This window comes from Berghia stephanieae, chromosome 1 (assembly GCF_034508935.2).
Source record: "Berghia stephanieae isolate SIO BIC M18660-M18661 chromosome 1, UCSD_Bste_1.3, whole genome shotgun sequence".
Classification (NCBI taxonomy): domain Eukaryota; kingdom Metazoa; phylum Mollusca; class Gastropoda; order Nudibranchia; family Aeolidiidae; genus Berghia; species Berghia stephanieae.
The window spans coordinates 87754089-87776357 of NC_088360.1; the positions used below are offsets into that span (position 1 = coordinate 87754089).

The 22269-nt window shown below is 36.1% G+C and overlaps 1 protein-coding gene across 1 annotated transcript; it reads right to left on the reverse strand.

Annotated features, from left to right (window-relative positions):
- Positions 1–6167: 6167 nt before the first annotated feature.
- On the reverse strand, positions 6168–21978 carry LOC144964774 (uncharacterized). The gene is made up of 11 exons (XM_078899382.1): positions 21518–21978; positions 18529–18736; positions 18045–18151; positions 16200–16396; positions 15332–15509; positions 13024–13195; positions 11114–11214; positions 10448–10592; positions 9717–9799; positions 7812–7980; positions 6168–6349 (listed from the first exon to the last, which is right to left on the reverse strand). Exons 1-11 carry the CDS (start codon positions 21752–21754, stop codon positions 6234–6236), a joined length of 1713 nt encoding a protein of 570 aa, XP_078755508.1. The 5' UTR covers positions 21755–21978; the 3' UTR covers positions 6168–6233.
- Positions 21979–22269: the final 291 nt, after the last annotated feature.

The window sequence follows — 22269 nt, forward strand, 5'->3', positions numbered from 1 at the left end:
CAGTTAATGCTCTATCCATTAGTATCGCTACAGCTGATTGAGCGAGAAACTGGGTCGAATTATACTATCTTCAAATAGCGGAAAACCCCTCGACTTGTGCCAGGATCTGAGAGCTCCACCGTTGGACGGGTTACATTAACTGTCAAAAACACTGATCATTGTCAAGTTTATTTGTAAGCAGCAAAGAAAGACAACATAAAACTTAAAAATATGACATATCAACCCCCCCCCCCCCCCCCCAACTCTTTTCCACGATTATTGAATAAAGTAATTCTTTGCAACGAAGCATTGTGGACGAATTTACCTATATTTTTCTTGCTTGTAGTGCCGAGTTGATGGTTACGTGTGTATGAGTGTTTATTTATGTGTGTGTGTGTTTGTGTGTGTATGTATGTGTGTGTTTGTGCGTGTGTATTTGTGTGAGTCAGAGAAAGAAAGCGAAGATTGTCAACAGTTATACTTTGGTGTGTTTTTAGATTTTTTAAGTACATAAGTGGAGTGATTTTTTCTTTGTGATGCTTTAAGATCTGAATCTACCTTTTATTTGTGCAATCATTAATCGTAGTCCACTGATTTCCATTATTTGAGATATACTTTGAAGTTTTGTTTTGTTAAACAATGAATTGCAATGAATCAAGTTGACTCTTTACTTCACCGACCGTTTGGGAGATTGACACTAGATGACAAATTAGAAATAAAAAGACTAGTTCCTCACCAACCAACTGATTTTGAATTAACACAGGTGTGGAAATCTCGAAAACGCTCTTTTTCAGTGACATGGTATGACAGGCATGAATGGCTCACAGTTAGTTTAGAAAAAAAAACCTTTCTTTTGTTTTTATTGTCTACTTTTTACAGATACAACAAACACTGACAAATCATGGACATCTATAGGCTATAGTGACCTTAACCACTTCCATCGTAATTCTTAACCTCCTGAACGTTGTTTTAGCACCCTTAAAAGAGTGAAAAATTTCTTGCGAAATTCAATGAAACACAGAGCGGTTAAATTCGTTAATGATTCTGTCAATTCACAAAGCTGAAATAGATGTCATTCCAAATTTCAATAAACACATTATAAAAAGATTTGCAGAGATGAAACATCGCCGTGCAGATTTTCTATACAAGTACTAAAAGTAAGTAATTTCTGTCATAGGTTTTTTTTTCTCTTTTGATTTACATTTATCACATATTGATTGCATTATCGACCAAAACCAATCCTTTAAATGGTGGACAAAGAATAATTACAAAGACCTTTTCATACGGAACTTGTATCTCAGTGTTGTGGCTTGATGTTTTCATGAATTATTTGTTTTTGTGAGTTTTGTCCACTCGTAGAAACCATCGACCCCCCCCCCACCCTTCCAAAAAAGAGAGTTTTTAACATGTGCTCTCTCCTCTTAACCGTGTTCACTGTTTTAGAATTTTTCTTCTTCTTCTAATCATGGCACCACCATACGCCGTCAATACGCCACGCCGCTATGTACTTGGCTAAGCAGTTCACAACATTGCCATCCGGAAGTATAACGGACCAACACACAAAACTATGTCTAACCTTGAACGTTTATAGTCTGGTTAATACACTTTAGGGAGAATTACTCATAAACGCGGATGGCAAAAAGCAATAATAAAGACCAGGGTGACGTCAATTTCATACTATCTATATTACCTTTCCATGTGCTCAAAGTGACCTACATTCATAGTGAATAGTGTTCAAAGTTTTTGAAATATCTAACATCACGATAAGTCATTTTGTTCAGCTTGACTGAATGTGTATTTTTACAACTTTCATAAAAAAGAAGCGTGGTTACATTATTAAGATCCAGTCGTTGGACAGCAACAAATCATGTGAACGATGACTTGGTTGGACGGAAACCTGAATATAGATAGAACGAAGATAAAGTCACTCAGGGCTTTGTTATTGATTTTTGCTATCCACGTTTATGAGGAATTCTCAATAAACTGTATTAACTATATACGTATAAGGTTACACACAGTTTTGTGTGTTGGTTCGTATATACTTCCGGATGGCAATATGTGAGCTTCTTAGACAAGCGCATATTATCTATAGACCGCTCCCATTGAGCTGGCCATTTGCGGCCCGTCATCGCAAAACAGTAGGTATAATGTCGGAGTGAACCAGGAAACCAAAAAAGATAGTCTTAGAAATTTGGGATTTTCAATTTTGTCACGTCAAAAATATATCGCTATTCGTGCTATACATTAGGTATAATGCCCGCAACATCCATCAACCGGATATAACGTACTTACCAAACACGCAAACTGTGTGTAACCTTGAACGTTTATAGTCTGATTGATATAGATAGTGTGCACTTGGCTAAGAAACGCACAACATTGTCATCCGGAAGTATAACGGACCAACACACAAAACTATGTGTAACTTTAAAACGTATAGTCTGATTGATCGTGGCCTTCGTAAAGTTATGGCCTGATACTGACCAAAAAATGACGTCAAAATGCCAGTCTTTTGCCACAAAAGAAAACAAATCGTGAGTTGTATTCAGTAGTTCAACCAATTAAATAGCTTGTTTCCATGAGCACTTCTAACGACAACTCACTAATGACGTCAAACTGCCAGTCCTTTTGGATTTCAGTCTCAGGCTATAACATAACAATGGCTACGGATTGATACAGTTTAGTGACAATTACTCATAAACATAGATGGCAAAAAAAAAAAAAAAAAAACACTCACAAAAAACCCAAAAGAAACCCACTAACAAAGACCTGAGTGACGTCATCTCCGTTCACTATTATTTAGTGAGAAGTAATCATCAGAATGAATGGCTGTCTAAAAAATAAATAATAACAAAGAGCTGAGTGACGTCAATTTCGTTCCTTCTATTGTCTTCAATTATACAGAAGGAATTAACCCCAATTTTTTTTTTAAACAATAAAATCAGATGAAGCTGCAAGTTTTGGGCCGTACAACGCCCCGTTTGTTGAAGAAATGAAACAGATGTGCTTTTTGAACCCAACAAGTCTCATTTGCAAGTGTACTGATTGGCGCGTGTCTTCTCTGTCGCACAGAGATTATTGCACATGGCTTCTCGTACATGATTGTGTCCAAAACAGAGATTTCCGCTGGTCCAAAACAAAAACTTCCCGTTTCCACCGAGCTTGTAACGGATGCGACCCATAGATATGGATGACGTTAATGTTGCGACCGAATTTCCAGCGGTATAACCGGATTAGGTAGTTGGTGGACCCGTGGAACCTCTTCTTCTTAAGATGCAGGAGACAAAACCCATTTGGCACATGCACTACTCCTCACCCACCAATCCCACACTCTATCTGCAGTATGGTGTCCTATTCTTACTTAATCTACCCCAATCGCTTATATTTATACCCAACCCGCTGTGTAACTTCAACACTTAAAAACTCCCCTCAGGTCGGCCTGTGATCCATGTCTTCCGTAAGACTATATATATTTGTGATTGGACTGTAATGATATATAACCCTCTTGAAAATTGAGTTTTGAAGGGAGAGGTCTGGCATCGACTTCTTGAGAGAATCTCGGGACGTAACGATCCTCTTTTTATGAATAATGGCTATTTAAGCATGGAAAAATAAAAAATAAATTTTAAAAATTCCCTTCATTCATCCCATAGGGGAAATTTGTCTTTAGGGTTTATTCCAATGGAACACTGGAATAACCCAGGCGACAGCCTCAGTGTAGCGCCACAAACCGAGCTAGGGCGGGGTGACTTGTTCAAGGCCACATAATGCGGCGGGTATTCGAACTCGGTAGCTTTCGGATACGAAGCAAAGACCGTACCGCTGAGTTAAGTCACGCTCAGAATTTTAAAAAATACAGCTGTATGCAAGGGGAATGGGCGACCGCCAATCATGAGAAAAACTGTGGGGTGGACAGCAAGAGGCTGCCTCAGCTAAACCCCTTAATAATCCAATGATACAGGAAGCATGCATCTGCGGACCTACTCCTTATGCTATGCAGTCGACATGGAAAACAGGTTAAGGTGGGAAGACAGACCAACTATCATTTTTGGACAGACCAAAGATTCTCATGCACGCGCATGCCATACACAAGACCGAAGGGTTAGAGCTCAGCTGGTCGCTGATTCGTATGAGAAAGTGACTATTAAATAGGTTATATAAGTTTTTAGCCATTAAATCACCCGAGCATAATATCGATTTAAGGTGACAGGTCGCATTCAACGATTTCTAGCTTTTAGATGGTCCACTTGTATAACTAGTCTTTTTTATTTAAAAAGAATCATATTTATGTTTCTTAGCAACACGTGATTTATCTTTCCATTTTGTATTTGAGCATAATTATCAAGCCTATGGCATGTTTGTCTGGAGGATGGATGTATGATACATACCATGCAATCTTACACTTTAAGATATTATACTGATTTCTTCTGATATATGCAAAAACGCGCGATTTTAAGAGTTTAACAGCAATTCCGACACTTTAGGGTCTTTCACCACCAGTAAGAATGGGTTTAATTTAGACAATTCGAAAATACCATCTGGCTGCCTGTCCCCAAAATAAGTGACCATGGCCGTGTTATGGAGTGGCCGCTTTGGCTTTATGTCGTCCATCGAGAGGGCTGGCCGCTGTGACAAGTATCCGCGAGCACAATAAAAAACATAAACTAAAATAAAAAAACTTGATTCCACTACAACAATGACGATTTAGGAAATGGTAAGTTGTTTCCACCTCTGAAGAATCTGGGAGGGGCGTGGGGTATTTTGTTATTTTTTTGGTCTTTCTTTTGGGTTAGAAAAAATATTCTGTTTTTCTTTGTTTGTCTTGTTTTGTTTTTGTTTCTCTCTCGTTCAAAAAATCTAATCCTGTACGTTGGCTAAAGCCTGATTTAGCACAATTTTTTTTGGTGTTTATTAAAAAAAAAAAAAAAAAAAAAAAAAAAAAAACGGTTCCACCACAACAATGACGATTCAGGTAAAGGTTGAATCTTATAAATCTCATTTCTTTTCTTTTTTTTTTTTTTTTTTTTTGGAAGAGGAGGTTCAAAATAAATTCTGTTTGTGTTTGTTTGATTTGTTTTGTTTTTGTTTCCCTTAAAAAAAATCCTAACCATTCGACGTCGAAAGCCTAATTTATTCATTATAACTTTCTTCACTTTCACAAAAGTTAATCATAAATGAACATAACAGCTTAAAACTGAAAATTGAACATTTCGGGCTGAAATCCCATCCTAAGCCAACAACTATAACGGTAGTGGCTACTTTATGCAAAATGAGTACGTAATCACTATCGTTTTGTTCTAGGATTTTTAGCCAGAAACACATTTTCTTTTCCTTCAAAAAAATCCATAAAAGGAATAAATTCATTGGTCTTTTTTTTCAGGCATATGACATAACATAACATATGGTAAAGGGCAAAATAGGATAAAATCCCTTGAATTCCCTTAATATTACTAGTAATGCCATAAATCTATTGATTAAAGATTGCAATGATGATACACGTGGTAAAGATAGTATTTCAAATTAAATGTTCTCATGTATATGAGGTGTACAAACATATATCTTTAACAGTGACATGCAAAGCACACACATACACACACACACATACACACACAAACACACACACACGCATATAGAGGATAACCATAATAATATACTATGTTAAATTTTGAAAATGTCTATAATTGATAAGAAAAAAAAAAGAACAAGGTCCGTGAAAAGAAAATAACCCAAACAAAATAACAAAGCAAAACAAAACAACCCCCCCCCCCCAAAGAAAAAGCAATCAAAAAACTATTTTAAAAAAGCAACAGCACAAACAAACAAACAAACAACAACAACAACAAAACAAAATATACCCCAAAACAAGCATGCGATAAAAAAAAAAAAAACAACTAAACAAAAACAATTTAAAAAAACAATAAAAAGAAACAATAAAAAAATATACATAACAAAAAAAAAAAAACAAAAAAAAAAAAAACAACACACACAAAAAACAACAAAACCCAACAATAAAAAAAACCCCAACAAAAAACACACACACACACACACAAAGAGCAATACAGTGTTTGGAATGCAAGTCAGATTATATTTTTATTGACGAGGGTGGGGGTGGGGGGGGGGGGGGAGGTTTTCGAACAGTTTTGAAACAATAATCTTGAGCACTTTTCTTCCGACGAAGAGTCAAGCTGGATTTGAATTATTTAGACGATTTGTGATGAGAACGCATAAGCTACTCTCAAAATAGAAATCGATATGTATTATTTTGATTCTTTATTCCGAATGATCATTTTGAGAATTTTACCACTGGCAGACTTTGGGATGACGTCCACTATACGCACACCACCGCGTAGTCTTTTATATGGAGCAACTCGCTCTGGTATAAAAAAAAATAATAGACATCATAAATTAATCAATCAATCGAACTTAAATGATTAAATAAAGGAACAACAACAACAAGAACAATAATAATAATAATAATAATAATAATAATAATAATAATAATAATAATAATAATAATAATAATAATATAATAATAATAATAATGATAATAATAATAATAATGGTATCAGTATTACTAAAACCCTACTGCTACCACTTCTACTACTAATCCTACTCCTACTCCTACTACTTTTACTACTACTACTACTACTACTACTACTACTACTACTACTACTACTACTACTACTACTACTACTACTACTACTACTACTACTACTACTACTACTACTAGAACTACTACTACTACTACTACTACTACTACTACTACTACTACTATTACTACTACTACTACTACTACTACTACTACTAATACTACTACTACTACTACTACTACTACTACTACTACTACTACTACTGCTTCTTCTTCTTCTTCTTCTTCTTCTTCTTCTTCTTCTTCTTCTTCTTCTTCTTCTTCTTCTTCTTCTTCTTCTGCTTCTTCTTCTTCTACTATAGCATCTTTTGATGATGATGGTGGCGACGATGTTGGTGAAGATGATGATGATGATGATGATGATGATGATGATGATGATGATGATGATGATGATGATGAAGAAGAAAAAACCCACTCATACTACTAATCCTACTCCTCCTCCTCCTACTACTACTACTACTACTACTACTACTACTACTACTACTACTACTACTACTACTGCTACTGCTCCTCCTCCTCCTCTCTCACTCCTTCCTCCTCCTACTACTACTACTACTACTACTACTTACTACTACTACTACTACTACTACTACTACTTCTACTACTACTACTACAGTAATACTACTACTACTACTACTACTACTACTATACTACTGCTGCTACTACTACTACTACTACTACTCTACTACTACTACTACTACTACTACTACTACTACTATACTATACTACTACTATTACTACTACTACTAATACTACATACTACTACTTACTACTACACTACTACTACTACTACTACTACTACTACTACTACTACTACTACTATTACTACTACTACTAATACAACAACAACAACAACTACTACTACTACTACTACTACTACTACTACTACTACTACTACTACTACTACTACTACTACTACTTCTTCTATTATAGCAGCTTTTGATGATGATGATGGCGACGATGTTGGTGAAGATGATGATGATGATGATGATGATGATGATGATGATGATGATGATGATGATGATGATGATGATGATGATGATGCAAGTTGTAGTATTACGACTACTGCCGATGTTACTGTCGCCGAGTCTTTAACTGCATTTATTATTCAGATTTACTACAAAAATTGAAATATATTTTAACACATGACTCTTTGTCCTTGTAAACAATAACAGTGATGCATTACCATTGACAAATGTACATATGTCACTTTCTGTCACCGACTTCCGACTTTCTTTGACCACCACCCAAGCCGAAGGTACCTCCTCACCATCCGCTCCCTTTACACCTACAACAGCAGCGTCCTTGATGCTCGGATGGGTAAGCAGCACCGACTCAAGATAGGCAGGTGCAACCTGCATGGAAACATGAACGATTTGTTAGCCGGTGTCGCCATAAAAACGTTGAATCAGTAAACAACTGAATAAACAGATGAATAAATTTAAAGAATTATATAAAAAAAAAGAAGAAAAACCTTCGGACAATGAAATGTGTGCTTTTGTGTGTAATGTACTTAACGATCTTTACATGATATGATACATGCGTGGCTATGTAGTCTAGTGTGATGACATCCACATTTGGGCCACTCTGAGCGACGCATAGTTAAGTCCTTGGAAAGGCTCTTTTTCTCAAATTCTCTCATCAAATCCAGGTGTAAAATGTTAAACACCGTCGTCTTTGTCGGAAAAAGTGTCATATCACCTGACAAGTAGCATGTCTCGCCCTACACATAAAGTGTTGCTGCGGTTTGTGACTCTTTGTAAAGCGCTTTGAACACGTTTATGCGGCTCTATGGTCTTGCAGTACAATATTCGGCTTCTGGCCTGTATGCTACTACTTCGAATCCCATTATGCGGGCGCAAAGTTGAATCCTTGGAGAAGGCTCTTTATTCACATTCTTTCATCGTACAACATTGTCTCTATAAGGAAAAATACAAAACAAAACAAACTTGTAAGAGCGACATAGAGGCATTATTTGTCATAAATGTTCAGTGTTATTGCTGGCACTGACCGCTTGCAGGGCGCTCTGAGCACATTTAATGGATTCTGCGCAATATAAAAATAATATTTAGCATTGATAAACAAAGAACTTTAAATCTACAGGTGGGGGTGATGATAGAGCGAAAGAGATTTAAGGTATAAGGAGACATTCAGCAGGGGGGGGGAGGTATATAATATATAGAGAATACATTAGAGAGAAAGAGAAAGAATGAGAGAGAGAGAGAGAGAGAGAGAGGGTGGTGTGTGTGTGTGTGAGAGAGACAGGAGAGAGAGAGAGAGAGAGAGAGAAGAAAGAATATAATATAATATATAATAATATATATTTTCTTTTCTCTCCCTCTCTCTTCTCGTCTCTCGTCTCTCTCACACACACACACACGCACACACACTCTCTCTCATTCTTTCTCTTTCTCTCTAATGTGTGTGTGTGTGAGAGAGAGAGAGAGAGAGAGAGAGAGAGAGAGAGAGAGAGAGAGAGAGAGAGAGATCATAATTTCACGGCATTGTCGAATACAGTCCAATGTCGAAACAAATAATTCATCGTTCTGGAAAAGTCGATATACTGATTTTAAAAAAATTGCATGAAAACCAAGACATGCCAAAGCATAAAGAAAAAAAGTCTATCAGCTTGTAATGAATGTTTATTCATTTATTTAGGCGACGTGTACGATATGTGCACGTAGGTTTTAGGCCACAGTGTAGGTTTGAATAATCAAAATTGGTATTGGGCCATTGTTGTAATTTAAATTATACTCTCAAACCTCTCAAAATGTTGTCCATTTCAACAATAGTCAAACCTATTATTGCTTTCCGTTATCAGACCTGCTAATATGTGAGGCTATGTGGTATGGTGTATGACACTACTCGCTTTAGGATCGGAAGATCCTGGGTTCGAGCCTCGCTCGGCGCATAGTTGAGTCCTTGGAGAAGGCTCTTTACTCACATTCTCTCACTGTACTCAGATCAGGTGTAAAATGAGTACCTGGCCGTTAACAGCGTTGTCTCTGTCCAAAAAAAATAATTGTAATACCGCCTTACAGGCGTCATGTCCCGTCCTACATCATAGTTTATGTGACGAGGAAAACATTACCTGGTAGCCCTTATATTTGATGATGTCTTTGATTCTGTCGCATATAAAATAATGGCCATCAGAATCAAAGTAGCCAACATCACCTGTCAATATAAGATTCAACGCATTTGAGTTGAAATGTGAATACACGATATCTTTAGGACTTATACATACATCTGGAATTCTAAACGAGGAAGGTCAATTGAAAACTCGTTTGAAACTATAACACATAGATCTATATATTGTGACATTTGGTTAATTTAATGATATATAAAATATATAATATTATGTTATATATTTTGTGTATATTTTATAAAACAACTAGAAATAAAGTTTTGGCATAAATCGTGATATAAGCACATTGTAGTATGTGGAATCCTTCATTGTTAGCGACTGCGTCGATCCTTTTTTTGTTTTGTTTTGATGATTTGATACTATGTGAAACTTGTTGCTTACGATTATAAGTGTATTCAAAGACGTAATGATGAAATGGATGCTGAATTGAAATATTACAGCTGAAGCGTGTCATTGATTAGATCCCGTAATTTTACAATTTACTGTTTCGAAGAAAGACAGAGAAAAAAAATAATGGTAAAGAGAATGATATAAGCAAAGCCTATTCAAAAAAAAAAAAGTAGAAAAAAAATTCTACACAACCATACAGTCAATTAAAAATCGAGGCAGTCACAACATGGACTTGATTGCATGTAAAAACTATCAACAAAACAAAGGCAATGTGCTCGTGAACTGACCTGTCTTTAACCATCCATCGACAGAAAAAGCATCACGAGTAGCCTTCTCATTACCATGATAACCCAGCATAACCTGTGGTCCACGCAACCACAGCTCCCCTTCTTCGTTGGGACCAAGCTCAAGGCCATTGTCAACGTTAACCACCTAAAAATATTGATCAATCTTTTTGAAAAGATAAACTCCTTTATTGAGGCATATCTATGGTCTCATCATAATCAATGCGCTTTACAATACTTTTCAAACAATTATCCATACCATACAATGTATGATACATCTAGCTTTCTTTCTATATTTCTTTCTTACACGCACTTAAAAATAAACATATAAACATGACGAAATTTAGGGGAAATACATCCCAACTTAATCAAAGTCCTATCAGCAATGCTGATCTGATGCTCTTAACTCTCAAACTCTTCCATAACATATCATCGTTCAATGATTAATTCATATGATTAATCAATAAATTAATTTTGTAAAAAAGGGTTTGAACTCCCCCTAAAAGTAACATTTATTATCGTTTATTTATTCTGTTTTTATTTTAGTTTGGTGTTGTCGGCTGATACATTTGTTGAGCTCTTGTTACGTATTCCTGTCCTTTTTTTATTGAAAGTTTAAAAAATTAGTTTTTGTTCGATATTTTTACTCTGTAATTTTTGCGAACTTACTTTGCATTCGGTGTTGGGAAGGGGGACTCCGACAGATCCAAACTTCCAACCCTCTAGAGGGGACGTGAGTGTAGCAGGGCTTGTCTCTGTCATTCCGTAACCTATGGTTGCAATACAAAATCACAAGAATATCATTCATAAATTTCACATTCAAATTTATGTTTTAAAACTTTGACATTAATTATATTCTGATACGTATTTCTCATTTCATGTTGTCTATTTAGCTATATATATATATATATATATATATATATATATATATATATATATATATATATATATATATATATATACAATATGTATTCTCATTCCGGAGTCAGAACTATATTAATGGAAATTTTGCAAATAATCTTTTAAAATAAAAAAAAAAAAACACGTAACAACATGAATGAAATAAGTGAATAACGTGCAGGACAGTACCAACGAAACCAATTTGTTACAGATTGCATGTTTGAAACAATGATTATATCGTGGCATGAATAGAACAGAACACGAAATAAATATTTAAAAAATCTATTTATATTGCTTCCAAGTTCAAGTATATATATTGAATTACACATACAAACACACATACACACATACGTACCATACACAACCATACGTAAACACACACACATACACACACACACACAAACGCACACACGAGTATGAGAAAGAAGACAAAATAAATAAATAAATAAATAAATAAATAAATAAATAAATAAATAAATAAATAAATAAATAAATAAATAAATAATTACCAAGAGCTAACAAGGGATGGTACTCATACATAACTACGAATATTGTCTATTTTAAATGGGTTGTGCCCCTTAGACCATAAATGTGGGTTAACTCTCAGTGCACATTAGCAGGTCTGGTATCAGAACGCAATTCTGTAAAGCGCTTTGAGCACATTTAGTGGATATTGCGCTATATAAAGCTCAATTTTAATTTTTTTTTTAATTTATTAATTCTGGGCTTGGAATTTTGCGTTGTACATATTTCCATTACAACAATGAGCCTATCACATTTTGGGTTATCAGACCGTCGCTTTAACCTGCATGTTATTTGTTCAGCTATGTGATTTTGTGGTATGACACTCACTTTCGGAACGGAAGGTCATGTGTTCGAGTCTCGCTCTGGAACAGCGTATAGCCTTGGAAAAGGCTCTTTACTCATATTCTCTCACCGTACTCAGGTGTAAAATGAGTGACTGGCCGTTAACAGCATAGTTTCTGTGGGAAAAAAAGTAACATCGCCTAATAGTCTACGTGTTAAGTGTTGCTGTTGGCTAGGAACTCCTTGTATATCGCTTTGAACAAGTTTAGTGGATACTGCTCTATATAAATGCTCCTATTTTTATTACATCCTTTCTTTGTGGGAAAAATCCGATTTTACAATAGCATCATAGCGAAATATGAGGCATACCCATGATCGTTTGTAAAAAAAAGAATGTGTACGTTCAGGAAATATTTTGTTTCTCCCACACACATCCAGTTTTACTAAAAATAATACGTTTTGACACGTAATGATGTCATGACCACAATAATAATTAATAAGGTTAAATCGTTGAATTCGAGAGTCAGTCATAGCAGCTTGAAGGATTTTAATAAGATTTTGATAAAAAGTGACATGGATGAGATCATTAGAAGGTCACAATAAAATAATTCTTGAACTCTTGTGTTTGAACTTTCGAACTCGTTTCCAATGCGACTCCCAAGTCATGGGAACCTGTTCGAAATTATAGACAAATGAGTTCAAGAATACTCTATGGAATGCAGCTGTTCAATGTGAGAGCCGAGAGCATGACAAGTGATTTAAAAACAGTGAATTATTGGAAATATTTTTGTCCCGGAGGAGATTCGAATAGTTTTCAGTTCAATGTTTCTGTTAAGTTGGTTCTAGTTTATCCAGCTTTCACTCTAAGTTACCTTGACGTATGCAGTCAATCCCGAGTCGCTCTGCTACCATTTCGGTCAGTGTCTTATCCAGAGGAGCTGCACCAGAATAGAGTGTGGTAATACTACTGAGGTCATACTTTGAGACAATTGGGTCCTTGGCTAGCATTGTCATTACTGGAGGTGCTATTAACGTGAATGTACCCTGTGATTGGTGATTTATACTATTTATCTCAAGCGACATTGACATAAAAATAATGAATGGCATATCATTATTATCATAATATGAATTATATCACAGAACAAACAATGAATGTCTTATAAAACACCTTTTATATGGAAATTGCAGTATCCAAAATGAAAATTACGAATGCATTAATGCCTATAATAACGAATTCTAAAGACTTTTAAAACGATAAATCGATTTATCGATGATGAGGATGGTTATGATGATAATAACAATAACAACAACAATAACAATACTACTACTACTACTACTACTACTACTACTACTACTACTACTACTACTACTACTACTACTACTACTACCACTACTACTACTACTACTACTACTACTACTATACTACTACTATACTACTTACTATTACTACTACTACTACTACTACTACTACTACTACTACTACTACTACTACTACTACTACTACTACATACATACTACTACTACTACTACTACATACTACTACTACTACTACTACTATACTACTACTACTACTACTATACTACTACTTACTACTACTACTACATATACTAATAAATAATAATAATAATAATAATAATATAATAATAATAATAATAATAATAATAATAATAATAATAATTATAATAATAACAATAGTAAATAGGTATAGTAAAAGTATGTTTTACATATGAGGCAATATATATTTGTAAATATTAGGTATGTCAACAGTAAATTCATTTTGAAGATAAATCATGCAAACCAAGCTGTTTATTACATGAATAAGAATGCATTCTTTAATTGTAGGGGAATATGACAAACCATAATATCCAAAGATTATAAGCACTTAGCTAGTTAAGTCGTGTAACAACATTGAAGCGGCGAATATTATGAGCAAATAAAAGCATAAAAAGTTCAAACACTTCCTTAGCAAATTTCTTAGAGTGAAAAATGGGAAACAGGCACTGGCGAAAATTTAAAAAATAAAACGATATGAATATGACAGTGCCCGGTAAAGCAAACAAGAAAAATACAAGAGAAGAACATCCCAGAAAACTTCCCCTTCTGGGGATCAAATCTCAGACCTACTCTGAGACTAATTTGGTCTAGTGGTATGACAATCGCCTTCGGATCGGAAGGTCCTGGGTTCGAGTCCAGCTCTAAGCGACGCATAGCTGAGTCATTGATAAAGGCTCCTTAATCACATCCTCTCACCGTATTTAGGTGTAAATGATTACCTGGCCGTTAACAACATTGTCTGTCCGAAAAAAGATTGTAATATCGCCTAACAGATGTCATGTCTTGTCCTACGTGTTAAATGTTGCTGTTGGCTAGGAATCCCCCTGAAAAGCGAGTTGAGCATGTTTTGTGGATATTGCGCTATATAAAAAGCTCAAATTTACTATTTACTATTTACTGGTCAGATGAGCTATCAACACGCCATAGAAGTTACCCGATAAAAAAGATGCAACTTTCTTAGCGTCTTATCATGTCTTTGTACTCTTCTTAACGTATCTCGAGTCTATATAGGGGTGGATTAAGAGTTCATAGCGAAACACACGTATTTTTTTGTGAAAAACTTCTGGTGTGAAATGATAACAATCTGACTGGTAATCAAGAAGTCTGTGGTTCGAGCTCTAGTCGAGGAAAGCAATTTTTTTCTTGCTGTATTGTTTGGAACTGTCAAATTCAACTTTTTCAAGTTTTAAAGGAAATATTGCATAAACCGACTGTCGGAATCATATAAAGAGAGAGCCAGAGTATCAATATAATAGATCTTCATGTAACACAGGGAGACTATCCTTTCATTGAAATAATGCCCTTATTCAATGACATGATGTGGTACGATGGCTTTATCCTTTTATCTTTCCCGGTTGCCTTTATGTTTGCCAGGTCTAAAAATACCCAAATACCCGTTAACTACAGAGTAACAACATTAACGATGAAATCATAATTTTCACGACTCGTGATTGAATTCAATTCGTCACATTAAGAAGCAAACGCTCTAGCCAAAATGCCACAAACTCCAGGGAAATCTTAAATTATAACGCACTGTATCTTTCCGACTTGATTTTTATTTTTAACTTTTAATTTAAATCCGCTTCCAATTTGTCACCCCAATAACGTGAACATATTACCAGTTACCATGCAATCTTGGATAGCTGATAAGAACATTGACGGGGCGAACTTGGAGAGTATGACAGTGGTAGCGCCTTGTGCTAAAGCATTGAGGCAACCAATGACGAGACCAGCGATATGCACCATGGGAAGGACGCAGATGGAGACATCTTTTGCGGCCACTAGAGGGATGAAGGATGGATGTCTGAAAATAAGCAATCGAATAATATAAGGTTCTTATATTCTTGCATTTGGAATAATTAACGAGCTGCCAACCGCGCGGTGCGACTCTGGGAGCGTCGCATTAGAAATTTCAAACACAAGCTTTCAAGAATCCTTTTATCAATTATACCCCTCCAATTGCCTCATCCATGTTACTTTTGAATAATTGGTTTCGGTCGTAAACTTTGTTTTGGCCTTGAGAACAATTAATAGTATACCTAATTATTTTTCACGCCAAATTTTATTTTTAGTATATAAACTATGGCTGTAATGATATGATAAAAACAGGGTTTCCCCGTAGCGAAAATGCTATAATGAAATAGGATTGTTCTATACATATCTTGCATCTGCTTTAAGTATTGATGGAACCTACTAGCTCAAGATTATGTCGCCCGACTCACTCACAGTCAGAACTGGTTCAATCCCCATTAATTCAGTATCTATTCTGGCAAACTAGTCTACCCACATTTTAGATAGTGTATCTAATTTAGCGGAAAGTATTCGACAACAGAATGGGGACGTCACCATACTCCGCTTTAATTCTAAATAACGTAAGGCAAAAAAAAAAAACAAAAAAACACCAAAAAACAAAAAACAAAAAAACACAAAAAAACAACAAAAAACAGACAAACAAAAAACAAAAACAAAACCAAAACCGCCGTTTATCCTTTACCTTAATGCATGAATCTCCGAGATCAAGTTCCTATTTGACAGCTGGACTCCTTTCGGCATCCCCGTCGTTCCACTAGAAAATGGAATCAACGCTACGTCATTCTCTGATGGTGTTACGCCAATAAAAGTCACCCTTTCACAGGGGTCCTTTAGAAAAGAAAATGGTTGGCACCCTTCTGCATTCCCAACTACAAATGGCTGAATAGGTTTTGGTGAGAGAAAACATACAAAGAATAAACTCGATAAGGATTTAAAAAAGAAAAAAAAAAAGAAAGACATATTTAAATGTAGGATTCACTCAAATCTTTCCAAGGATTATTGATTTATTTATTAGGGAAGGAATACACGAGGCCAGTGTGTCTCAGCGGTATGGTCTTTGGTACCGGAAAGGTGCCGTGTTCGAAAAAAAACCCCGTGCTGTGTGGCCTTGAGCAAGTCACCTAGCCCAAGCTCAAATTGAGGAGTTGTGTAGCGGCTCACTCCTGGGTTATCCCAGTTTTCCTTTGGAATAGACCAATTTCCCTCAGGGATGAATGAAGGGAATTTTATTATCTGTTTATTATTATATTTTATTATCAAAATATAACAAAACATAAGAAAGGAAAAACAAAAAACAACCCCCCCCCAAAAAAAAAACCAACAAAAAACAACAACAAAAACCAACAACAACAAAAAAACCCAACAAAGCAAACACACCAGAAACAAAAACAAACAAACAAACAAAAAAAACAAAAAACAAAACAAAAAAAAAAAAAACAAAACAAACAAAACGAAGAAAACAACTAACCAAAAAAACCCTAACAAGAACAACAAACAAACAAACAAAACAACAGAAAACATCCCCATCCCAACAAAAACCCCAACAAAAAACAAAACAAACAAACAAAACAATTAAAACAACAACATAAAAATAAAAACACCCCTCCCCTCCCCCCCAAACAAAGCAAAACAAAACAAAAACAAAACAAAAACAAAACAAGCAAACAATTAACAATAATGTGATAAGTTATGCGTGATTCGTGGTACTTAGCGTGCAATAATTACTTTCTAATGTTGTTCAGAAGCTTAATGTTCCATAAGCGGGACGGGCTTGTGGAATGATTGATGTCAACATAAGATGGAAGAATGTGTTAAATTTGGTAACTCGACTGCCTAGTTTGTATTTTGTTTGATTTTTATTTGGTATTGATCGATTGCTATCTAAATGTGGCAATTTAGATTTAATCATCAGGGCCCGTCTTTAAGGCGGACTAGTATTTAGTCCCTGACTTTAGTCAAGGACTTGAACAAATCGCTTTTAAAAAAATGTAATCTAGTCCTTAGCTCGCAGGTCGGGTGTTGTAAGCATCCTAATTGTGACATGTATGCATCTGTTTTACCATTGTTAATATTCGTATTGTAGCATTTTGCATTCTTTTGTACTTTTTCACTTTTTTTTTTCTTCTGTGGTGTGGATCCTAAACTGAATAATCATAGTCCAGAGTTGGTCCATTGAGAATTTGTACTATTTTCTTTAATTGGCTCTGACCGGATTGACATGCATTGTTTGAGAAAACCTAGGACGGAATCCGCCTTCATACATAAAGATCTGGAAAAGTGTGTATGAAACAGTGTCAGACTAAGCAATAAAGAAAATACAAGGAAAAAAACAAATCTTAGAAAAACAGTCTTCCCCGACTGGGAATCGAATCTCAGGCCTTCTGATTACATACCAAAGGTGCTACTAATACCCCGCAGAGTTCCAATAGTTGGAACGATTTTATTGTCTATATTCTTCACAAAGGTACTTTAGTGGGACCAATTATTTCATTTATATACAGTAGAAAGGATAAATCAAAATGTTTACCGCGTTAATCTTATACGAAGCAGCTGCCACCGTGGCAATATTAGCGCACTCAGGTGTTGTGACCAGCATTTTGGTTCCTGATAATCTTAACTGCATTCGAAGTTCATCTGTGAAGAAAGAAGATGTAGGGTATTAATTTGTAATTCATTAAATTTCTTGTTGCTGGAGTTAGTAATGCTTATCCTTTAACTGAAAAATTATAATTTTGTTGACATTTACCACCTTATTTGGATTGTCAAGATTTTAAAAAATTAAGTCAAGCGATTATGAGCAAGAAGAGGAATCCGATGGATTGAATTACATTCGAAATGGGTCAACTCATTTTTTCGCAATGTATTTTAAAGTAACATAATTTTGGTTGTACTTTCCATTCGTTGATGGTGTCTTCAAATGATTCGTTTGTAACCGAACTCAGACTGAGTATCACTCTCGATGTGTATTAAAACAAACAATATAAAAAAAGCTTAAAGCTTCAAGACAATACCTGCTGTAAGCTGTGCATTGGCCAAAGATACAATGGAACCAAGACGATTGGCAGCACACAAGAGTTGTACAAGTTCTATGCGGTTGGTACCATAATAGGTGATGACATCATGGCGTTGTAATCCGTGACGTTGGAGGTTTGATGCTATGCATTCAATCTCTTCCTGAAGTTGGGAAAAGCTGAGGAACTGTTTCGTGTCATAGTCGACCTACAAAGAAAATAATCATCGGGACGATATGTACTAGTTTCAATGTGCTTGAGTTATTCACCTGGCTACGAACTGTATTCCAAATAAGAAAGTTGCTCGTAACTATGGAAACTTACAAAATAAATGATCAGTTTGTTCGGGCATTCCCAATCGCTCATTTGGTGGTACACTCGACTCACAAGCAAAGGGATTATCATCGGTCTTGGGTTTAATCGAGAGCTTTTTAATCGGACACTTCTGCCCTTTCATCAGTTATTGGGTAACAGGGTCTGTTAAATCTGGCGGAAAGTATAATGCGATGGAGTTATCCTTATCCAAAAGGTAGCTAGTAATAATTACTGTTGGCTTACAGCTGTAAAAACAGGGATGAACTTTGGCTCCCTGAGCCATATCGTTCTAAGGACTACTTCCTACTTCACTTCAGATATCAGTTTGTCCAGTTTCACCTATAGGTTGGCTGACAGTTTTGACAAACAAGACATCAGGTTTACATTTCTTAAGAAAGACCTTAAATGTTAAACAACAACAAAAATATCAAGTGTCCGATGTCTGGGATTAGAGAAATACTGGATATTGATCGGCACAATTTTTTCGTACATTGACAAGATGGCAGAAAAATTATACCTTAAACATTTTCCCCAGATCGATTACAATGAATGATCCTCAACTCGTCAAAAATTCTTAATTTACGTTATAATGGGACAGCGTGGCTCAGCGATATGGTCTTTGCTTCGTACCCGAGGGTACCGAGTTCGACTACCGGCCGCGCTGTGTGGCCTTGAGCAAGTCACCTCGCCCTAGCTTACTTTGCGGCGCTGCACTGCGGCTGACACCTGGGCTATTCCATTTTCCCCTTGGAATAGACCCTACAGACAAATTTTCCCTTGGCGAAGAATAAAGAAAATATTTATTTTTTTATTTTATAACGTTGGGAACAAAGTATATATGTAGCGCATCGTGTTGAAACTGTTGATTTATAAGTTCCAACCAAGGCAGAATGCCCAAGTAATTATTATCGTTCAACTATTCGTTTTTGTCATAGGACCAAAAAGTTCCACTGAGGTCCTTTGTTTTTCTCATTGCAACCCAAGCAGGAGCCTGTTTTTGTTTTTGTTTTTAAGGGTTTTACGGCAATGCAACACAATTAGGTTATATCAGCGCCAGTAAAAAGGAAGAAAATGGGATAGTAAAAAGTTCTAGAATTACAATTAAAGCACCCAAGAGAAAGTAAGACATAGGGGAATCGGGAACAAATAGGGATCAGATGTAGATTCCAAGAGCATACCACCAATGTACTTAGTTTGAGATCACCTATTAGTCTCATTCGGACACAAGCACAAAATCCAACAAAGAGGAATACACTAAAATGCTTACATTATACATTCAAAATAACAAATATAATAATACGTAACAGAGAGATTAAATGAAAAAAATATCATCTCCCAAAACAATAACTATGCATCTGACTGTTTCCCTCCCAGCCAGGACTCCGGCCAGAGTTAGGACAAAACAAAGTAATCTCATCCCAAGACAAAGACAGAAAGCATGTTGGAAAACATATATAAGGGGATAGAAGACAGAGTATGTACCTCCCTGCCCTCTATAGGAGGTCAGGAACCCCACCCAGCAGGAGCCTGTTAAAATAAATCTCAACACTAGGCGCTTTTTAACAAGTTGGGGTAATCTTAAGCTATTGGTATAGACGCTGTGCGCTTGGCTAAGAAACTCACAACATTGCCATCCGGAAATATAACTGACCAAACAAACAAAACTATATGTAACCTTGAACGTTTATAGTCTGGTTAATAAAGTTTAGTGAGAATGACTCATAAACATGGATAACAAAAACAATAACAAAAACCTGAGTGACGTCAACTTCGTTCAATTCTATCCATATGAAGTTGTTAACCAATATTCACCTCTCGTGGACAACAAAGGCGGCTCTAATTAACACTGTAGCTTTTATTAAATTATGACCTTTCTTTAACATCGTTGTCATGATCCAGATAGCACGAGAAATGTATTGGAAGAACATTTGACCCACACGCATCCCCCACCCCACCCAACCCCCGTCCACCTATATATAATTGGGTGGCTGGGTCCAAGTAAGTTAATAACGTTGTTAGTCATTGCACGTATCAGACTACTGAGACATGGACTTACTTACTTACTTACTTATCCGAACCAGCGACCACGTGAGCTCTAGCCCTTCGGTCTTGTGTCATGACGTAGAAGTTAGACGTCTTTTGTAGTTATTCCAGGTGACTATAAAGTGTGTTACTGATGCTTGGATTTGGTGGGAGGAATGTGCATCTCAGGTCTTCAAGAGCTTGACATTCAAGCAAGTGGCGTGTTACTGTTTCATTGGGGTGTTGACATAGGGGGCAGGAAGGGGATGTGTCTTTTGAAATTTTGCTTAAATGGTTGTTGAGCAGTATGTGTTGTGTTCTTAGTTGAAAGATGATGCTTTGCTGGTGTCTTCTGAGCTTATTTAGGCAATCAGTCTTTGCAGGAGTGGTCATTTCTCATATTTCCCTGAGACATGGACAAACTCTGGATCTCAATACTGTCAGGTTCATAAGGTGACTTACTTGATCCTCACTCATCCGATGTGGTTTCATGTTTTCAAAAGCGAAGACCTGAATTGGTGCTGGGACTGAACAACTACGAGTGGGGTTATTGGGGGGGGGGGGGGGGGTTGCTATCACAGCAAAACACTAGGTTTTATTGTAGGGGGGGGGGGGGGGGTCATAACGTATTGAAGTGATTGACCGTACTTACTAATGCCTTTTTGTTGGAGTAAAGCTGGGCAGAATTAAAAATGTAATCCGTCAAACATGAGAATTCTGGAAGGTTAACAGTGGGACCTCTTGTGACAATGTGTCTCTTCGTTATGGAGTAGTTGGATGATATACACTCAGAATTAATGCGCAATAGATGGATTACCATTGAAGATTGCATTGAAACGTATCGTCTTTTCCACCTCCCCAAACACAATGTGCACGATTTGATCCTCATATTATTTCAGAACATTAAATATTCTCTAACCATAAAATCCGATGTAGAATTGTAGTATGAGATGCATTTTTATTCTGGTCTTTTATCACTTTTTTTTGGTAGATTTAATTTATTCTGTCGCTGAAGAGAGGGGAACGTGATGGGATGATAATCAAACAATTTGAGTGTTTGCATGCGACTTAATGCCTAAAACTGATATTATGTTAAGGTGAGCAAGACGATGGAAGCTGATTTGATCGTCAAAATTTTGAAACTGATTTTGAATTTATATGTTTTATTAAATAAATAATGAATGAATAAAAATAATGTGGGTCGGTCCTTGATCAAGCACATACAACCCCTCCTCCCCCCTCCCCCCTCCCCCCCCCTCCCCAAGAAAGAAAACCGAAAGGAAAAACAAAGAATTAAAAAAAGATTCTCATATCATTTAGACGTTCAATTCACTTTTCAGCATCTTCACCCCGATGTAATATCCGATTGAGGCGATGGGTCACAAATATAATGTCAACAAGACG